At 34.2% G+C, this 22,539-nt stretch overlaps 2 protein-coding genes across 3 annotated transcripts; both read left to right on the top strand.

The window, feature by feature from the left end:
• The first annotated feature begins 4,841 nt into the window (after positions 1-4,841).
• Positions 4,842-8,370, top strand: LOC141674349 (zinc finger BED domain-containing protein RICESLEEPER 2-like). Of its 2 annotated transcripts, none has more exons than XM_074481076.1 (3): positions 4,842-4,965; positions 5,807-7,770; positions 7,848-8,370. In XM_074481076.1, the coding sequence occupies exons 2-3, from the start codon at positions 5,832-5,834 to the stop codon at positions 7,901-7,903; spliced, it is 1,995 nt and encodes a 664-aa protein (XP_074337177.1). In that variant the 5' UTR covers positions 4,842-4,965; positions 5,807-5,831; the 3' UTR covers positions 7,904-8,370. The 2 variants fall into 2 exon arrangements, with proteins under 2 accessions (XP_074337177.1, XP_074337180.1); XM_074481079.1 differs by lacking the exon at positions 4,842-4,965 and adding an exon at positions 5,004-5,418.
• A 569-nt stretch (positions 8,371-8,939) lies between these two features.
• Positions 8,940-12,063, top strand: LOC141714155 (zinc finger BED domain-containing protein RICESLEEPER 2-like). The gene is made up of 7 exons (XM_074517691.1): positions 8,940-8,975; positions 9,934-10,073; positions 10,665-10,812; positions 10,972-11,131; positions 11,208-11,402; positions 11,493-11,903; positions 11,996-12,063. Exons 1-7 carry the CDS (start codon positions 8,940-8,942, stop codon positions 12,061-12,063), a joined length of 1,158 nt encoding a protein of 385 aa, XP_074373792.1.
• Positions 12,064-22,539: the final 10,476 nt, after the last annotated feature.

Here is a 22,539-nt window from a genome sequence, read left to right as displayed (position 1 = left end):
TTAACCTTAGTTATTGTTATTGTGACTTGCTGAGCTAGTTAGCTCACCCTTGCGAATCTTTTTATGAATTCTACAGTTAAAAAGGATATGGTTGATAGCGAGGTTTCCCAATTCAAAGTACGAGCTAGGATTCTAGATTGAGTTGGATCGAGCAAGTAGGAGCTTACTACGGTAGTGAGATAGTAAGATTGTAAGAATAATTTCATTATCAGTTGTAAGTTAAATTAGTCGGGATTTGGTATGTTGTAATAAAAGTTAAGGTTGTGGCTTATTTTCATACTTTAACCTGTTGCGATCCGTGGATATGTAAAGCAGGGTCATTGCAAATAATATTTCATATACAGGTTTATATATTGTGTATGTGTTGTGGACCCCAAACTTCTGACCCGGGTTTGGAAGGCGCCACATCTAGACGATATTTTGATATTTTTTTATTTGTGTCATGATTTGTGAAAATATCAAATAAGAACTTGAGACCGTAGTCACTGGATTGTAGTGACAGTATTTTTAAAAAATTAGGACCGTTATCACTAGGCTGTAATGGTCTTGGCATGAGTTATTTATTTTAAATTATTGTTGTTTATGTGCTATGTGTATTGTGTGTATCGAATACGAATATGTATCAAAATTATTTGTTTCGTATGTCATATATCGTATCGTATAGATTGTCGTATTTTCTTATATGTGTTCATGTTACTTGGCCTGCTAGTTGGATCGATTGGTCTCTTGTTGGGCTGTGCAGCTCATTCTTTCAATTTCAGGTTTCGTCTAAGATTCGAGTTGGATAACATTGGAGTTCGAGGACCTTAGATATAGAGTAGGTTGACTTTTGGACCGCTTCTGTTAGCTACGCTTTTATAATTGTCACCTTTGTAATAGAAGTTTTGATCAATAAAGTGTATTTTGTATTAGTATTTATTTAGAATTAATAGTCCGGAAGTGCGGGCCGTTACACTAATGATTATGCTTTAAATAGATAAGTAAAATCAGTCCACTGATTTTTCAATGACTTGTCACGTGTTTTCAGTTTTGTTAATGGATATGTAATATTTTCATATTTATTGTATCCCCTCCATATTTTATTCATGTTATTTCTATATACCTCTGCAATTGTGCTCATCCACACCTCTACATCACCATTTTTGTAGTTCCACCAAGGTCTACTATATGCCTACATTTTTAAGTTGGCGAGTTCTATTCTTTTATTTATTTAATTATAATTTTTGACATCTTAAATAGTTTGAGTTTTGTGTTCTTGGATAATAATAAATTTTGAGATTACATGTTTCTTAAATTTTTTTTACAAATGATCCAAGTAATTGGTTTAGTTTAAACTTAATAATTGAAATTTTTGATGCCCTTGTCTATGTGTTTGGAGAAGCATATAATATTTTGTTTTATATGTAAAGATAAAATAATGCATGATCAGACATGTATTACTTCATTTATAAAGTTAAAAATGGAATATTATGAAGTTGTTGGTGATGCCCTTAATCATAGTTGAATCTCTTCTATATATAGGTATACAATTAGTGAGACGTTTTATTTATGTGATATGACATATTTGTTCTTTTGTTTACTGTATTTAAAAAATATATTGTTAATGAGAATTGAATTCAAGTCTAACTACTAACTTGTGCACTTCAATACTACTATGCCAATATATCATTTATGTTTTTATCATGCACTTACTATATAATTTGTCACATTAGAATATAAAATAAAAAAAATTAATGTTGATTTACTTACCTATATATATCTAAAAATTTTAAGTTTATATCAAAATAATAATATTAATCAATATTTAACATATAAAAATAACTAATTACGAAAAAAAGATAAACGAATTAACATATAAAATATATTTAAATAATGATGTATTATTTTTAAGACAATCGTTACATAAAAATCTACAGCATCGATAGTACATAAATAAAATTTATTAAACTAGTTCACTCAATATTGATATGATGTTTATTATTTATAAGATATAACTATTAATATCTAATGGTCATGTATATACTTGTGCGGAAGAAAAAATGTGAGTGTTTATTCAATATTGATGCATTATTTTTCTTTAGTACTTTTAGATTAAAATCACCAATACAAGACATGTATGCATTATATTATCTAAATAATTTAAAAAAAAATACAAGATTATAAAATTAGTTATTAATACCTTTCTTACAATTATTGGTTTTAATAGGATACTAAATTATATATAATGATTGATTAGTCAAAATAAAGTACATTCTAGATTACTCATACGACATCATATACTGTTACAGAGATCATAATGATGATATATCATCTTGACAAACTATTATTTTTTAAGAAAGATGACCTTAGAGTTAAATATCTAACTGTGGAGATGATAACTTTACGGGACAAACAAATAAGGAAGTCGATGTATAAGGGCGTTGGCTCTTTCTCACCTAATTTTATTTAACAAGGCCTCAAACAACACAACAATATGACCCTGTTGAAACACTAAAACGTAGCTTATAGATGCGTTTTTAGAAACGTAAGGTCACGTGACATTTTTTTTCTCCATAAATTTTCAATTTATAAAAAGATTGAAAACACATTTTTAATTAGCGTTTACTCGAATACAATGTATATACTATACAAGAAATACGTCTCGAATAAACGTTTTCATACACCATAATTAAACTGTGTCTATTAATAACCACACAGACAATTTACATATAACAGGTGTGGGGTTCATTCACATGCTATTATACCTAATCCACTGCACTCATACTACACCTTTTAATTGGATAATTATTTATTTTAATATATATGGCACAGTACTCTAATTGCATGTAAACGTATGTAACATTTTATAGTGTCGTAAAAATGAGATATAGTAGAAAAAAATACTAAAAAATGACTCGTTCTCGCAGAGTACGATGTGCATTCATCTATTATATATATAATACTGCAACATCAAGTTTTTGAGAAAATATTTTATTCGTAATTACTATTTTGCCCATGAATTTTATTAAATATTAAAAATTGTTGTTTTGGATGAGAATCAAACCCATGTCAACTATTTGTAAATTTACCATATTAACCACTTGAGCTAGAGACGTATTTGTTTAAGTCTTGATAACATCAAGTGTTGAGGTAGAGCTTACTTATTTACACGAAGTGTGTTTTACTCTATATTTAATTTGATATTTATTTTAATATATCTATAAAATATAATGATGTGAGACTTGATTAAATAACTCATTTCTATATACTAACTTTATACTTGGGAAAAACGACAAGAGTATATATTTTTTAATTGTACAACTTTTTATTTATAGTTAAATTTAGAGTTTACATACAACTTTAATAAAAAAATTCGTTTTAAACCCAAATTTCTTCTGTTACATAGCCAACTTTATCTAATCAACGAACCGAAGCATGACTTTCTAATCATACTAATTTTAAAAATATATTTTCTCCATAACCATTGAACCATGTTAGCCTATTTATACTAATTTTATAAAAGAATAATGTAGAATATTCATGAGAATAAAATATACAGTTTTGATAGACGAACATTCGATAAATAAATAAACTCATCAAATAAATGAATAATCTCGATAAAAAATAACATTTCTGAATGTATTATTCATCGAGATTTTATTGTATATGTTTGTGACTGTTCTAGGGATGAGCAAACCCGAAATCAAAAACCGAAACTGAAACCAAAACCGAACCAAACCACACGATTAAAAATCGAACCAATTAATAACCAAACCGAATAAAAACCGATCTGTTAATATGGATGCAGTTTGGTTTTAATATTTTTAAAACCGAATACGCACCGACCGTACCAAACCTTTCACAAATTTTCAACACATCTATAATTCACAAGTCATTTGATTACCCCCCATTTTCATTACTTTGGTAATTTGTTTGATTACTTTTTTACCGTTAAACGTAACGTATTTAAATTATATATGTCTTACAACACAATCAGATAGTCAGGTTTATCTCAACAGGAGCAAAATGTCAAGGGGATAGCCCAGTACAAAAATAACTCGGTGCTTTTTTTAGTCATCTATGGAATGAGGTCGTAAAGAAATAGATTTGAGACAAAAAGATTTAAAGAAGAAGATTATTCTCTTTACCAAAATATATGTATATCCACTCACGATCTTATAATAAGAGCAGAGGATCATTCCCTATGAATCGATAATTAGTTAAAAATTATGAACATAATCATATTTATGAATAAATGATTTAGAATCAGTCTATACCACCGTAAGCACATAATATGTGACGTCAAGTATGCCCATGAATTGCATGGGGAAGTAGTTACTTCCAATAATATTTGAACATGACGAGAAGATAAAAAACTCTTAAAACAATACACATAACGACCATCGTCCATTTCACGATAATTTTAAAATTTCCATTACTGTTAAAAAACTAAAAACGTGTCGGTATGAAATGTTTAGCTACCATCATTAATAATAATCATGCTCCACTTCAATTATTTGGATCAATTTTTATTGGGTAGTTAATTCAAATCATTATTTTAAAGAACAAAATGTTCGTTAAATAAAATTAAAATATTGTTTTCCTTTATACTACAATCACTCTGAATATTATACGTTCTTACGAATTTTTTTATAAATATACCCATATTCGTCAACTATAAATATTTGTAAAATATATTTAATAAATATTAAAATACTTAAAAATTAATATATAAGAAATGCCGGTGCAAGGCACGGGTTTAGGAGCTAGTTATTTAAAAATTGCCAACCGGCCCAAAATAGCATACCACAAACTTTAAAAAGCCCAACCCAAATGAAAATGATTTGATTTTCACTTATCGGGTTGAATTAAAATAGGCTCCAGCTACACTGTATAGTGTATACACAAGTTGCCCATTTTTACCCAAATTACAAACCCTAATTCAACTCTATCTCTTCTCAGCAGCTGCACTTGTACATCATCTCTGTACGTGTTCTTCCTCTCTGTATATATCTGTAGACATTTATCTATCATTTTGTGTTTATAATTATCGAATATACGTAATTTTTGTATTTAACCCGAAACCCGATCCTACATCGCCGTTTGGATTCCGATCCGAATTTTAGGTTTATTATAATTTCCCCAGTTTGACCCGATTCACGGGTTGTACCCGAACGGATCTTGGATTCGGGTTTTCATCCCCCTGTCAATTCTTATTACTTCTGAATTCTAGTTACATTTTATTTCTGTTCCGCTGATTTATGTTGTGTAATGTGATTATGTTCAGCTTAGAATTACATATTTCAGTATGCATTCTATCATTTCTACATATTTGTTCTCTGCTTATGTGCTTCCCGGAGGGAGACTCTAAGCTCGTGCGGACGCGATAATTGTTCTCGTGAGAGACAATTGTTGTGTACTATAAATTTTTTGAAGCATGTACGAAAAGTGCAGAATAATTGTTTTCACGTTAAAAGTGTTTTCTACAGAGCAAGTGAAATTGATTTTGGTATTTGGTGTTCTTTTATGTGAGGAATGTTTGTAATGTTATATGTGGTAGCTTAATAATCTCCTTTGTCCATGTGCTTCTCGAAATGACTGTGTTGTGTAGAATAAATTATGCTTTAATATTATTCAGTAAACTACTTACCATGCAAATTTTTTTATGTGATTGAGCACTTTCTTAAACATTTTTATTGCATAATTGTTTTTTTGTGAACTGGAATTGTCTACGCATGACTGGTTATTTCTCGTGTTTAATTTAATTCCTTAAATAGTGTATATTTTTTTTATTTGAAGAACTTATTTTTGTGTTTGTTCTAAACAGTACTGTGAACTAATCAATTGAAACAATGGAGGATGAGGCTGTCCTTGTTGATTCTAGTAGGTTGAAATCTGTTGTGTGGAAAGATTTTGATAGGATTAGATTTGGTGAAACCTGTGTTGCCGTTTGTAAGCATTGCCAGAAGAAACTTAGTGGTTCAAGCACCAGTGGAACGTCACATCTGAGAAATCATTTAGTCAGATGTCGAAGAAGATTAAATCATGACGTAGTACCATTGGTTGCAACAAAGGGTAAGAAGAAAGAAGCAACAGTTGCTATTGCATCAGTTCCTTTTGATCAAGAGCAACAAACAGGTGAAGTGGCCAATCTTGTGCAGCCTAAATGTGAGTATGCTCATTCAAATTATGGAACTGGTCACTTGGTTAACGGCAACTTTGATCATAAGCGTAGTCGTTTCGATCTTGCTCGCATGATTATACTTCATGGTTATCCTTTGCAAATGGTTGAGGATGTTGGCTTTAAAATATTTGTTAGAAATCTTCAGCCTTTATTTGAGCTTGTTACGTTTGATGGAGTTGAGGGTGATTGTATGCAAATCTACCATAAAGAGAAACAGAAGGTGTCAGACTTGTTAGATAAACTGCCTGGCAAGATTAGTCTGAGTGCTGATATGTGGACTGGCAAGGGAGATGCCAAGTACTTGTGTTTGACAGCACACTGTATTGATGATGAATGGCAGCTCAGAAAGAAGATTTTAAATTTTTTATTGGTTGATCCTTCTCATACTGAAGACATGCTTTCGGATGTGATCATGATGAGTCTGATGGAATGGGATATTGATCGGAAATTGTTTTCAATGACATTTGATAGTTGTCCAACCTATGACAACATAGTATGTAAGATTAGAGACCAGCTTCGGCTCTCCCAGAACAATTTTCTTATATGCGATGGTCAACTATTTGAAGTACGCTGTGCAGCTAATTTAATCATGCACATGGCTCAGGATGCACTAGCAGCTATAACTGAGGTAACAGATAAAATTCGTGAAAGTATTCGACATGTTAAAAGTTCACAGGGAACTCAAGACAAGTTTAATGAGATGGCTCAACTAGTTGGAATTAATAGCCAAAAGTGCTTATTTCTTGATAATCCACTGCAGTGGAATTCCACATATTTCATGCTTGATATGGCTTTAGAGTTGAAGGATGCATTTTCTCTGTTGCCAGAACATGACCCTGTCTACACCACTTGCCCTTCTTATGAAGAGTGGGACAGAGCTAGTACTATTGCTAGTTACTTGAAGCTCCTCATTGAAGTTTCTAATGTTTTTACTGGAAGCAAACACGTAACTGCAAATATATATTTCCCTGAAATTTGTGAAATTCATTTGCAGTTGATTGGCTGGTGTCATAAATCAGATGAATTTATTAGTTCTTTAGGAATGAAGATGAAAACTAAATTTGATGATTATTGGAAAAAATGCAGCCTGGCATTGGCAATTGCCGCTATCTTAGATCCTAGATTTAAGATGAAACTAATAGAATATTACTATCCTCAAATTTATGGCAACAGTGCTCCAGAGTGTATCGATATCGTTTCCAATTGCATGAAGGCACTTTACAATGGACACTTAGCTTCTGATGGTCAGGTAGGGGATGGTTCCGGTAATGATTCTAGAGATAGGCTGATTGGTTTTGACAGGTTCCTCCATGAGACCTCACAAGGGCCGAACATAAAATCTGACTTGGACAAGTACTTGGAAGAGCCTTTATTTCCGCGTAATATAGAATTTAACATATTAAATTGGTGGAAAGTTCACACTCCGAGGTATCCCATTCTCTCTACAATGGCGCTCAACATTTTGGGTATTCCTATGTCAAAAGTTACATCAGACTCTGCCTTTGATGTTGGCGATCGAGTCCTTGATCCATATTGGAGTTTGTTGAGGTCTAACACTGTGCAAGCCTTGATGTGTGCACAGGATTGGCTGCAGAATGAGTCAGAAGGTTAGTTTATCTCTCGTTTGTCTTTCTGAATTATTCTTATTAGCAAATGACTAATGACTTGTATGTACTTGTAACAGATGCTAAAACTTCGGCAAATGTAACTCCTTTAGCCATATGCTATGATACAAGCTAGCAAGTTATCAAATCAGATATCCGTACTGGCCTCGTAGTTTTACTTACCTCTTTGCCATCCTTTGAGTCTTGAGTTTGTCTATACATATACTAGAGGTGATTAGTTCTGTTTTAGTTTGTTATAAAGAGCTAGGGTAGATTTTTTTTTTTTTTTGTTATATTAGAAATGTGGGTTTAGGGCTGGATGTTTTCCATTTTTTTTGGCAGGCCTAACAGTGAATTGCTGATGCAATCCTTTTTATATTTATAAATCTTTTCTCTCAGTAATGCATATATTCCTAGATCAGTATGGTGTTGCCACATTTGAAGTTCTTCTGCACATTATGATTTTACTGCAAATTTATATTTTAATTTTGAGCAATGTACAGGAAATGTTTTGGTTGGTTTAATAATACATTACAAATTTACAATAGTAAGTGGATTGAATATTTTCCTCAGAGGTGTTTGAGCTTTGACGTTATTAGTGTGTGCAAGAGGACAGGGCTCAAATGAGAATTATATTTGTGGAAAACGAGTGCGTGTTCCGTAAACATTTTCACACTAGTGTTTTCTTCAAATGAATGAATTTTCTGGTAATTCTGTTCCAAAACACGGAACTCATGTATTGTAAAAGTAATTTTGTTTTTCTTCAAATGAATGAAATTTCTCGTAATTTTGTTTTCATTTACAGAACACGTGTATTGTACAGACAAAGCTGCTAAGATAAAGTTGAAGCGAGGGCTTGAACTTGGGAGAAAAGATGGACCTGAACTTGAATGTAAATGGAAAATGAGCTTTGGAAAAGATACATCTTTTGTTTGTGCCTAGAAATTTTAACGGCCCTAATTTAAAAAGATCATATGTATCATGTAAATCTGGTTGTCATCCTGCTCTACTTGCAGCACCAAGATTCCGGTTTGGTAATAATAATTGTAAGAACAAACAATGAAGTAGTCCAAACACATGATCTACTGATGTAAGATAACTTTTAGTAATAAATATGAAATATGAAACAAAAATAAAAGAAAATGAGGTGCATTGAAGTAGAGTGAAGAGTAATGTGTAAAACAGGGGCATATCACATGGGGTTGCAGGCAAATGTGACTTGTCCTCCTTATTCCAGAAAATAGCAAACACTAAGCAGGAACCACAGGGATGTAAACTGTCCTCTCTACTACTTATATGTCATCTACATTTACTCCATCCCCGTACATTTTTACATTCTTGCTAAGTTTATATCCACTGTGGTGTATGGGTACACACTACTACTACACACTCACTTAATACAATGTATTATTTCTTAACAGTATTCTTGTTCTAATTACTCTTCTTATTTTTATTATGGTACCTCTTGTTTTTAATATTACCTCTTGTTTTTTGGATGTAAGCTGTCCCCCTCTCCGCTACTTATATTAGTACATATTCATATCTAAGTTTAATCCTACTAAACTAAGGAATGTAAGAATTAGTTGTTAAGAAAAAACCGAGTTTATCTAAAATTTTAAATTATTATAGAAATGTTCCAATTGAATTATATAGTACTCCTCCATCTACGCCTATCAATGGAGCGGGCATCTGATCCGATCCGATCCGGGTCCTTTTTACAGGATATGGAATGGCCTGAAAATTATCTGATCCGTAACCTGATCCGATAAGGGAGATCCGAATAATAAATGGATTGGATATGAATTTAAGTCGATCCGATTCGGTTATTCATGAACCGATTCGTTTAATTATATATATAATATTATATATTTTATATAAATATATAATATAACATAACATAATATAATATATTTATAATAAATAATATATAATCTAATATCTAATTATCTAACTAGTTGAGAGGCCTAACCCTAAACCTAACACGTGATCTTATATGTTCCTTAATCAAGTTTCATGCACAAGCACGGTCGACAGGTTCAATCCAAAATTAAAACTTAATCTTCATTATTAATCATGATACATTTATTTATTGATTCTTTTTTTGATTTTCCTATTAAACAATATATCTAATTTTGATTTTGTATTTGCTTTTGTTCTCTTTTTCAGGCTAGTGGAAGTCATGATACTGTTATGGGTAACGATCCAACTGATAAAAGTGCTGAAAATCTGATTATAGTGGATGCGGATGGTGATGTAAATATAGACGCGGTGGTGGATATTAAAAAAAGAGGAAGAAAAAATCAAAGGTATGACTTGATTTTACAGAGTATAAAGATGCTAAGGGGAATGATAAGGCGTTATGTAAGCACTGTAAAAGATCATTTAACGGAGATAGTAATTCAGGAACTAGTCATTTGGCTCAACATATTAAGAGGTGCAACGCAAAAATTTATAAAGACATGGGAAAAAAATCAATTATGACTATGCAAAAATCGGATGGTTCTACTCAGATTGAAACATTTAAATTTGATCAAGAGAGGAGTAGAATGGATCTAGCGAAAATGGTGATCAAGCATAATTATCCATAATATAGTTGATCACGAGTTCTTTGAGAATTTTTGTAAAGGCCTACGACCAGAATTTAAACTTGTGATTCGAAACACAGTGAGATCTGATATAATCAAATTGCATGGAGAAATGAAAAAAAGGGTGTACGAAAAGATTGATAATATAGGTTGTAGAGTCACACTTACGACTGCTATTTGGACTTCTGAGGCACAAAATTTTGCATATGCATGTCTAACTACACATTATATTGATAATGAGTGGGAGTTACAAAAAACAATGTTAAATTATAAATGGATTGTATGGTCATACGATGGATAGTCTTTATTCAGATTTATCTCGCAATTAATCATGGAGTGGAATTTAGATAAGAAATTATTTTCTATGGTTGTTGACAATGCATCTTCAAATGATAGTATGGCTAGGCATTTGAAATCTTGGCTTTCTGATAGAGTTCCGCGTGGTGGTGACTTCTTTCATGTACGTTGTATTCTAAACTTGGTTGTTCTAGATGATTTTGTTAATTAAACCACTTTTATAAATATATGTGGAACAGTGGGGTATTTAAACAAGTCGCCTTATGAAAAACAAAAGTTTATTTTAGTCGTGAGTTAATTGAAGTTACAAGGGAAAATACAGGTTCTGATGGATGTCCAACATATGTGGGATTCTACATATGATATGCTTGATGTTGCTTTGAATTATGAAGAAGAATTTAAGAGTTTAGAGGGCATGGATAAGAACTATAAGTTTAATTCCTCAAAAAAAGAGTGGAAAGTTGCTCGTTTAGTGCATGATTGTTTGAAAATATTTTAAGGACGCTACTATATATTTTAGTGTAACCAAGTACGCTACTGCAAATGTGTTTATCCCAGATATATGTGACATCAAAATACAACTGATGGAGTTGGAAACCAGCCCAGAAGAGTTTCTTCAGTTGATGGCAGACCCAATGAGCATAAAATTTTCAAAGTATTGGGACGAATGTAGTTGGTGTTTAGCTATTGCCGTTGTTCTTGATCCTGGATACAAGATGGATATTATTGAATATTATTATAACAGGTTGTACGGTAAGGATGTCTCGTACTCACGTGTATAGAAAGTCCGAACATCTTTTTTTGATCTTTACATTGATTATGGAGGGAGAGTTACTTCCACAGAAAGCGTAATTGGTGATATTGGGGCTGGTCATCTTATGTATAGTAGTTGTGTAACACACTCTATTACTATAAGAGGTAATAAATTAAGTGACTTCAAAAAGTGGAAAGAAAGAGAACGGTTGATTGGTTCTCGACATGTTCCCAAATCAGAATTTGATCAGTACCTAGAAGAGGAAACCCATCTAATGGCTGACAAATTTAATATATTGACATGGTGTGCAGTCAATGGTTCAAGGTTTCCGACGATAAGTAAGATTACAAGAGATGTTCTAGTTATACCAGCGACAACAGTTACGTCCGAATCATCTTTTAGCATAGGTGGCAGAGTAATTGATGAAAGTCGTTCTTGTTTACTTCTGGATGTAGTGGAAGCACTGATCACTACATCCGACCGAATCCTGTCAACAAGAAGTAAGCTGCTTTTAATGTTTTAGTTAGATATGATTGATTAAATCTTATTCTTTATTTGACACATATTTTTATGATTTAACTTCTTTTTCCAGATTTAACATTAAAAATGTACTCGAATGAAAGAGAAGAAACAAGTGCAAAAATTCCTTCTGTTATGTGAATCATGAATATAGGTGACTCTTTTGTTGTGATCTCATTCTTCTTATATAATTATATAATGTCTTTTTTATCTCTGCATTTTTCATATTATTTAATTTTTGGCTTTCTTACTTTATTTGTTGGTAGTCTGAAAGTCTAGAGCCAAGCTGATTAGAGGTGATATTGCAAATGGCAGACTAGCACAATCCATGATGTGTCAGAGTTATGTTTAGCATATTAGAATTCAATAGCAATGACAATTAGTCGATATAAAGTTTTAGCAATACTGCAATTTATGGTGTTTATGGTATTTCACAACTTTAAGACTTACTAAGCCAGTGTGCTCATTGTGTTTTTTAAACTTTAAATAACTTATAATTTATAATCTTTCACCGAGTTGAAAGATTTTGATAATTAATCTCTTTGATTTATATACCTTTCTATGATTTAATTCAATTATTTCTGTTCTCTGTTCTGTGTTTTACTTTACGATGGCAGGCAACCTTAAGATGAATCTGTAGAATCTGTTAATTGTTAATTAAATCTCAATCCAAACCAGTAAAACCAAGTTAATTGTGACGAAGATGTGATTTTAGAAGTAACAGAGATAGATGGATCTCCAAAATTAAATATTGTTGTTTCATTTTGATGATTGAAACATACTTTGTATATGCTACTTGTAAATTGTATAAATTTTTAAATTTATCTTAAGTTATCTCTGAGGAAATATTTAGTGCTCATATATATGGAAATCATATGATATACAAGAGTTATTGAGATCAATAAAGGCTAGAAAAGAGAAAATTTACAAAAAGCTAGATATGAGATTTAAGTGACAAAGGACTTGAAATCACCTATGAAGTTACAAGGTCTTGGCAGTTCGAAATATGTTATACTGTTACTGCTCTGCGATGGATGGCATAGTGGAATGCAGCTATGTTGTGCAAGACATGCATGTACTTTAACAAGACTAAGTCAAATTGACAAACCCTAAGTAAGTTGTATTGTAATCTTAGTTTGCATTTTATACTTGTAACATTTAAAGTCTGTAAAAATGTCAAAGGAGCAGTGTGGCGCCCCAAAATTCGGGGTCACGGATCTAGGAGGCCACGCCATCATAATCACTATATACCACATACCTCGCATCATAATGTATAAATACTCACACTATACGACCCTACACTTATCACAACACACTTATAGGTTATTGTCTTGGAAACGAACATTCATTACTATAGTAAATCAAACCACAAAGTGATAATTATTACAACCCAAAAATAATAAGTCTTACCGGGAATAACCTTTAAGTAAGGCTAGTAAGTCGGCCAAATATTTGTTTCTTATTTATTACCTTACATAAGTCATACTTGAAAATAAGCCGAACTAAAAATAACTGAAAACCAATCCAGCTTATTCGGTCTACCTGTGGTACATCACCAAACAACCTACAGAACAGCTGGCCGTTTCCTATCCGTTTTGTGGCTGTGAGTTTCATGATTGGCATCTTGATTAACTGTTGTGTTGTGTCAATTTAATAAAACAAGTGTGAGCTATAATGCCCAGCATAATAATGTACAGTATGAAATGACTATATGATAAACTCAAGAAAAATGTCATATATGATAATTATGTTTTATTCAAAAATAGTTTTCCTTGGTGATACACACCTTCTTATGAAACTAATTCTTTAATGGATTATTATCCTGCGAATACCTTAATGGTAAACCCATCACCTAGGCTTGCGTACAGTATTGCATCACAATTTCAATTGGAAGAATAGGACATTCGTTGGAGCCACCGCATACGATGATCAGTCGTACTACGGAAATAGTAACATTTTCTACATGTAGAAGGACGATACATTCGTATCCCGGTTATCACCCTAACCGCATTCGGGCTTTAGATGCTTCCCCATTAAGCCCGGGTATATTTTGCATACTTCGTATGTCCTTCAGTATACATGGTACCTTCTCATACAGAAATAAATATGGTAGTCTCCCCAGTCCACGAAGTATTGGATCTCTACCCCTCCCTTGTCTTTTTAAGAATCCTATCATAGACTTGGAATCATCAAATTATATCGAAGTTTCGTCAAGTGTTTTGCTTGTTGATAGGCACAGTTTTTCCTCATATATATATATATATGTACTTCCGAAGTTTTCGGAGGAAGTACTAAGGATGTGAGTTGACTGTTGTCAACAAATAAATAAATAAGGGGATAGTTTCTTTTGAAACTATATTCAAAATATTTAAAATATATCGAGATAATATTCTTTGACGATCTAAAATATTAATATGAATTTCTGAAACTCAGAAAATATTTTAAATTAGGTTTTATGATTTTTAAATGATATTAATCATTTGATAAATATTGAATAATTAAATAATAATTTATTGAATAATTAAACCTCGAATAGTTCTTCTTTAAAAGAATATTGAAATAATATTCCTCAACTTATTATGTTTAAGTAATATAATAATCTTTAATATTTAATCGAGTTTGAAATAAAGTATAGTTGAGGGAATACGATCTTTGGAAATTGCTTTAATAAAAGTTCGAGGTGTTAATTTTCGTAAGTGGACGTTGAGTCCCTTAAAACGTACTACTATGGACTTCTAATCGTCCTGTACTATCGTCGGAATAATTCCCGATTTATATTTTGAAATCCCGACCGACTCTCGGTCTTTATAATTATACGTCACGCTTATAGCGGAGTTAAACATTTTACAATCTATGCTTATCGTTCAACATCGCTACATTATACGAAAATTCAATCACTACGTATCATGGTAAGCATGGTATTTAGGCAATGATAATAAAACAATCCTTTCACAACACAACAGTAAATGGAGTTGGGTTCGTAAACTTGCAGGATATCTCGAAGTGAAGGATGTTCTAGATTCCGCTCGGAAATCTATAATCATAAACAAAATTTGTTTTGTTAGGTCCGTTCTTAATTTACGGCGACTCGCACTCATGTGCTACTTATTATGCACCCTCTCAACATATATTACCCTTATCATTTCTTTAATTCCTTATTCACATTATGGTCATTTCCTTTTTCGAAGTGTCTTAAGTCCGTTTTTATTTTCCTCGTCGGCTCCGCTTATGGATTCTACGGTTTTCTAATCGCGCGGTCTTGGCTCCGATATTTTTATAAAACTGAAAAATTATTATTTTCACTTGAAATTTTTATGGCAGTTAGGAAACTCAATTTAATACTATCTGTAAAAATTTCATGATTTATGAACATTTTTAAGTTGATCCTTTTTATTTTCAAAGTTCATAATTCGTAGCAGTTTTTGTCGCATAAATCACTTTTAGTAAAACGGCCATAACTGTTGATCCGTAAATTGGAATCACGCGATTCAAGTGCCTAAATGATCCTTATAATATTTTTTATCATTATCAATTTTTCAAGAAACTAAAGTTTAGATCTTCGGGACTTTCTGCAGAAACTTAAATTTACATTTTGTTCATTTTAGCGGGGTTACGGTTACGATCTGAGTTTCGTTTATGCCTTAAATATTTATACTACCACCAACAATCAACATATCATCATCATATTAAATCCTCTCAAGAACATCATGTTCTTGAGGCAACAACAATCAACCTTAAATCTACTTAGCTAAACATCACGATTACAACAATACTTCCACCAAAACTAGGTTTACAACTATGTTCTAAAAGAATCTTTGAACTTAAATCTGAAGTAAGGATGGTTCAAAGATTTATACATTTCTTGAGAGATTGAGAGTGTTCTGATGATGGTGAAGTCTTGGGAGTGCTTAGTAGGGTTTTTGGAACCTAAACAACCATTAAAATCAAGAACGAAATAAAAGTTACTATTAATACTATTCACTATCATCTTTCTTGAATTTATTTCACCCCATCAAACCTTGATAAACAAGAGCTCAAAGATTTATCTTATCTTAGTTTATGTGGTATGAAGATTGAGAATTAATGGGGGAATTTTTTCCATGGCTAGAGCTTGGTGATTTGAAATTGATTTCTCCTTGTTTTTGTGGTTTGGCCGAATGGTGATGTTCTTGGAAGAGAGAGAGAATTTTTGTGCTTGCTTCTTGGTTGCTTCTCTGAAATAATTCTTATGATATCTTGTATTTGATTGTTATTCTCTAGTATATGTCCTATGATTGATTTTTGTTTCCAAATCTCTAGATAATTCTAGCTAGGCTTTTTAGATACAAGCTAAGCTAATTAGCTTAGTCATTAGCTTCACTATTCTCTAGCCCTAGTGATCATCCTACTTCCTTAGCTCACTATTTAATAAAGTAACTATGGTTTTAGTTAGGGTGTTACGTTTATTTAATCGTTTACGCGTTCGTTCGATCGCTAGACGTTTTCGTAATAATTTCTCGTAAACGGTTCGCGACGTAAATCCTTTCGTATTTATTCCTTATATTTTGAATTATCTATATGGATATAAATCCATAGGGTTTTAAATTCATAATTATATTGTGATCCTCGTAATCCTCGATGATTCGTAATATGGTCGTTTTTCAAAGTTCGCTTCCTTCGAAAACTAATAGCGTTTACATACACTCATTTGGTACATATAATCATAATTTCAACTTCGAAACTCATTTTCTCATGCCACACATAGTGTGGGCTAAAACGTTTTCCCCATCTTCTAGGATTACTATTCATTAAACATTTTTACAAAGTCTCAAAATTCGAGTCATTATAATCTTCCCCTCTAACAAGGATTCCGTCCCGGAATCAATTAGAAAATAAGTGGGGATACCTATTCCTCATCGCGTCTTCAAGTTCCCAAGTTGACTCTTCAATATTTTGATTCCTCCACAAGATTCTGACCAGCTTCACAGTCTTGTTCCTCGGCACTTGTTCTTTTTGGCCATTATCCTTACTACCTGCTCAATGTAAGTCAGGTCTGGTTGTTAAATCTACCTGCTCATATTCTATCACATGTCGCGCTACACATGGTACTTTCTTAACCTGAACACGTGGGAACATGTTGTGCACTTGTTGCAGATTAGGAGTCAAGGCGAGTCATAAGCTAGAGGTCCTATTCTCCTCAAAATTTCAAAAGGTCCTATTGAATCTGGGACTCAGCTTCTCTTTCTTTCCAAATCTCATCACTCCCTTTCATGGAGATACTTTCAATAGCACTGAATCCCTTACCTCATATTCCCTATCCTTCCTGGGTCTGCTCGGCATACTTTTTTTGTCTGTCTTGAGCTGCTACCAGTCTCTTTCTAATGAGTCCCACCATTTCTCTGGTCTGCTGGACTAACTCGGGTCCTATTATCTTGTGTTCTCCAACTTCATCCCAACATAGGGGGAGAGCGACATCTCCTTCCGTAAAGAGCTTCATATGGAGGCATTCCTATGCTAGCGTGATAAGCTATTGTTGTAGGCAAATTCGATTAGGATAAGTGGTCATTCCAATTCCCTTTAAGGTCGATGGCACACACTCGTAGCATATCTTTTAGGGTCTGAATAGTCCTTTCACTTTTCCCATCAGTCTGGGGGTGGTAAGCAGTACTCATGTTTAGTCTGGTGCCTACACATCCTGGAAGCTTCTCCAAATCGGAAATTAAACTTGGGTCTCGATATGACCACTATGGCAACAGGAACACCGTTGTCTCACTACGATTTCCTTGAAGTAGATATTCCACCAGTTTGTCTATGGTTGTACCTTTCGTTGATTGGTAAGAAGTGGCATACTTGGTCAGTCTATCTATGATAAACCATATGGCGTCGTGATGGTTTTTGTTCTTGGTCGACATGTCACAAATCCATGGTTATATGCTCCCATTTCCACTCCGGAATTCCAGGGGCCGTAATAGTCCACTCGGTCGCTGATGTTCAGCCTTCACTCTCTGGCATGTCAAGCACTTGCTGACCCACTCTGCTACTTCTCTTTTCATGTTAGGCCACCAATAATATTCCTTAAGGTCATGGTACATCTTCGTACTTCCTGGTTGGATTGAATATCCGGAGTTGTGCCCTTAGTGCAGCAGCTCATCCTTTAACTCTTGCACATTTGGAATCCAATTTGGGACGCATACATCATGATCCCTTTCTCGTCCTTCTCGCATCTCACTTCTTCACCGGTCAATGTTCCTCTTTCTTCACTCATCTTCTTTCCTGACATACTTGTATCTTTTCAGTCAGTTCCGACACTAGCTTAATCTCAAATAATCCTTCTGTTCCTTTACGGTCATTCTCACGTCAATTTCCATCTTCTAAATTCTTTAATTAACTCCTCAGATGTCATTATCATTTTGAGTCTTTCCTTCCTACTAAGGGCGTCAGCTACCACATTGGCTTTACCCGGGTGATACAAAATTTCATAATCGCAGTCCTAATCAACTCCAACCACCTCCTCTGTCTCATGTTTAGTTCTTACTGAGTAAAGATATATTTGAGGCTCTTGTGGTCTGTGTAAATCTCGTATTTCTCATCGTATAGGTAGTGACTCCAAATTTTCAGGGCAAACACTATGGCTGCTAATTCTAGATCGTGCGTTGGGTATCTGCTCTCATACTCTTTCAATTACCGAGAGGCATACGCTATAACCTTCCCGTGCTGCATAAGTACACATCCGAGTCCTTTATGCGATGCGTCGCTGTATATTACAAACTCTCCCTTTCTATTGGGAAGAGCGAGCACTGGTGATGACATCAGTCTCCTTTTTCAGTTCCTGAAAGCTTTCCTCACATTTTTCTGTCAATACAAACTTTTCTGTTTTTCGGGTAAGTCTAGTCAGTGGGCTGGCTATCTTAGCAAAGTCTTGCACGAATCTCCGGTAATATCCTGCTAAACCCACAAAGCTCTTAACCTCTGTTGGGGTAGTTGGTCTTTCCCAGTTGCATTACCGCTTCTATCTTGGCGGGGTCAACTAAAAATCCTTGCTACTCACCACGTGCCCTAAGAACTAAAACTTCCCTTAACCCAAAACTCGCATTTCGAGAACTTGGCATATAATTTCTCATTCCTCAGGATTTCGAAGACTATCCTCAAATGTTCTGTATGTTCTTGCTCTGTCTTTGAGTAGATTAAAATATCATCTATTAAAAACTATCACACATATATATAGGTACGTTTTGAACACTCTGTTCATCAAATCCATAAAGGTTGCGGGTGTATTGGTTAGCCCAAACGACATGACTAAGAACTCATAGTGTCCATTCCTAGTGTGAAAAGAGTATTTGGTATATCCTCAGGTTTGATTTTCAACTGGTGATATCCTGTTCTCAAATCTATTTTGGAAAAGTGCACCGCCTCCCTTGAGTTGGCTCGAATAGGTCATCAATCCTAGAGAGAGGGTACCTATTCTTAATAGTCAGCTTGTTCAATTCTCGATAGTCTATGCATAGTCTCATACTGCCGTCCTTTTTCTTTACGAACAGTACTGGCGCTCCCCATAGTGACACGCTGGGTCTTATCATCTGATTATCTAATAACTCTTGCAGTTGAGTAGCTAATTCCTTCATCTCAACTGGGGCTAGCCTATAAGGGCCCTTGGACACTGGTACCGTTCCTGGTGCTTATTCTATAGCGAACTCTATCTCCCTGTCAAGTGGCAAATCCTGGTAAGTTCTCTGGAAACACATCCTCGAATTCATTTACTATGGGTATGTCCTGTATGTTAGGAACTTCCTTCTTGGTATCCATTACATAAGCCAAATAGGCCTCATTACCTTTCTTTAACAATCTTTTTGCCTGCAGCATGGTCAGAAATTTCTGGGTCTGTCGTTGACCTCTAACACTACTTCCTTTCTATTTTGCACTCTTATCTTTACCCTCTTCCGCTCACAATCTATTTGCGCTCCATTACTGGATAACCAATCATTTCCTAAGATATATCAAATTTCCTAATGCAAATGGGATTAGGTCAATCTCGAAGATTTTTCCTTCTAATTTCAACTTGCATTTGGGGTGTACTTGACCCACAGGAATTATTTATTTGTTTGTTATTTCCACTTGTAATGCCTCATGTAAGGGTACGGCGTTAAGTTTTAACTTTTTAGCAAAATCTTGAGATATAAATGACTTGGTCGCTCCAGAATCAAATAGGACATTTGCATGTTCGGAATTTAACAAAAGGGTACCTACTCTTACGTCAGTGTTTCGGATAGCGTCCGAACAGTCATGTTGAAGGTCCTAGCAGCTAGGGGCAGTTGGATGCAGCTCTGCTCATCCCTGAGGCTGGGGGCTTTAATGTCGGGCAATCTTCCTCATGTGCCCTACCTTCCCACATGGAAACATATCCTGCTGGGTTGGGGCGGTTGTTGGCAAGGTGTCCAGGTTGGTAGCACCTGTAACATTTCGAGGGGCTCTCTCCTGGCTGCACACTTCAAGGTTGTCTTCTTCCACATGTTTGAATTCCGGTATAGGGGCACGGGGCTGGCTATAAATGGTTGCCCTAGATTGTCCGCCTCCCTGACCACTACTCTCGTTAGGGGCCTTTCTAATCCGGGGCCTCTCGCAGGTTGGGACACCACTCCCCTGACGAACCTGCTGGAAGGCTCTTGTTCCTGGTTCCTACTCCTCATCCTCCTCCTCCTTCGCCTTGGCTTCCTATCTTCCTCTTCCTCTTTTCCTTTCCATCAAATTTTGCTCACTGCCAGCTTCAACAATTAAGGCTTTCTGTATTAAGGTGGCATAATCTGTCAGCTCTAGTACTGCCACTCAGTTCTGAATCCACTAATTCAGACCAAGCTGAAACCTTCATTCTTCTTTCTCTTCGGTATTTCACAAACTCAGGCACAAATCGTGACAACTCAGTAAACTTGGTCTCATACTCTACCACAGTCATCTTATCATGTTTCAACTCCAGAAACTTAATCTCCATCTGGGTTTCTATAACCTAAGGAAATACTGTCTAAGAAGAATCAGGTAAATCTATCCCACGGAATCACAGCATCTGTCTTGAGGTTTCGTTTGGACTCCCACCAGTAATTAGCTTCCCTTTTCAGCATGTAAGAAGCGAAAATGGTCTTGTGTCATTCTTCCGCACCTAGTATTTTGAAGGATTTTTCTATTTCCTTGAGCCAGGCCCGTGCTTCAACGGGGTCGGTAGATCCTAGAAACTCTGGGGGTTTGAGGGATTTGAATTCCCTAAAGGCAGTGGCTGCTGTCTGTAGGGCAACATGCGGCTGTGGTGGAATGGGCTGCTGTTTCAGATTTGCCCTTAAAAGTTCCATAAACTCATTCAGGGGGTGCCCTCCCTGATGGGTATCCTCAGCCTCTTTTTCTACGTACTCTTCCTCATCATATTAATTATAATCTAGGTCCTCTTCACTTTCTTCAATCACTACAAGGTCAGGTTCATTCTGTTGTTGGTTAACAGATTCTGCGGGTTGTGCCCTGGTTTCTCTTTCTACGGGGTGGCATTGTTCTGATAATGAAAATTTGTCAATTTAGTTGCAAAAATTTTACCATTGGATTAATTTATTCATATGTAAGCATGTCATTTATTATCTAGCATGTTTTTATCAAGTGCAATAATATGGAAATCAATTTCTTAATAACTGCTAGATATATATACCATAGGGTCTCCCAATTATATCTTGGGGACAAAACAACTACCCGAGTTCATACATGGCCTTTTTATAATACATCATTACTTGTCTTGGATACTGAAATGCAAATACATAAACCGTGCACCCTGAAGGGCTAGGTGTTGGATTTTAAACGCAGCGGGGGCATGGCAAAACACTTTTACATATATAAAATCCAAATAAAAGCATACAAATAATGAATAAAAATTCGAGGGATCGAATCTAACCTTTAAAAATAATTCGGAGACAACGATCAGAGATCCTTAGCAGTTGCTCCTCAAGTGTGAAGCACTCCACCGGTATCCACCAAGAAAACGATGTTAAGGAGGAGGAAGGAGGTGGAGAGAATTGGGTTTTCCAAACTTTTTGGGTTTTCGGGTTTGATGTGGGGTATACTAAAATAGGGTCTATAATAGTGTATTTATAGGCAAAAATTTCAGCTGAAATTTTCCCATAAATATTATTATTATTATCCCATTTATTATTCTCATTATAATTAAAACGCCTTTTAATCATTAATCCTTTTTCTAAACACTTTAGAAATAATTCTCTCTCTTGATTTAATTTCCAAAAATTAAATCCTCTAATTAATAATATTAAGAACTTTTCTTAATTAATTTAATCAATTAAATCTCATTTAATCAATTATTAAATTTGCCAATTAATTATTTATTTCATAAATAAATAATTATTAGCCATTATTAATTAATTCCTCACCATTAAATCATTCTCTTTTTTATGGTGTGAACCCTGTAGGTTCAATTATTAAGCCGGTAGTACGAAATAAATAATAATAAACTATTTATCATTATTTATATAAATTCTCTAATTATTAAATATGATTAATTAATTAATCACATTTATTCTACTCGTGAGGGATACTTCTCCGCATATCGCGACTATCCGGATAATATGAATTCACTGCTTAGAATACCAAGAACTATTC

This window comes from Apium graveolens, chromosome 1, assembly GCF_009905375.1.
Source record: "Apium graveolens cultivar Ventura chromosome 1, ASM990537v1, whole genome shotgun sequence".
Lineage (NCBI taxonomy): Eukaryota > Viridiplantae > Streptophyta > Magnoliopsida > Apiales > Apiaceae > Apium > Apium graveolens.
The sequence above is the reverse complement of the archived record's forward strand: the minus strand, read 5'-3'. Positions and strand labels throughout refer to the sequence as shown.

What these genes read in the sequence shown, in the direction of transcription:
- LOC141674349 (XM_074481076.1), top strand. Translation starts at nt 5,832, where the DNA reads ATGGAGGATGAGGCTGTCCTTGTTGATTCTAGTAGGTTGAAATCTGTT. An exon ending in GCTGCAGAATGAGTCAGAAG is followed by an intron (nt 7,771 to 7,847) that starts GTTAGTTTATCT and finishes TACTTGTAACAG; the next exon opens with ATGCTAAAACTTCGGCAAAT.
- LOC141714155 (XM_074517691.1), top strand. Translation starts at nt 8,940, where the DNA reads ATGTGTAAAACAGGGGCATATCACATGGGGTTGCAG. An exon ending in TGCTCGTTTAGTGCATGATT is followed by an intron (nt 11,132 to 11,207) that starts GTTTGAAAATAT and finishes TGTTTATCCCAG; the next exon opens with ATATATGTGACATCAAAATA. An exon ending in TTATTATAACAGGTTGTACG is followed by an intron (nt 11,403 to 11,492) that starts GTAAGGATGTCT and finishes TTACTTCCACAG; the next exon opens with AAAGCGTAATTGGTGATATT.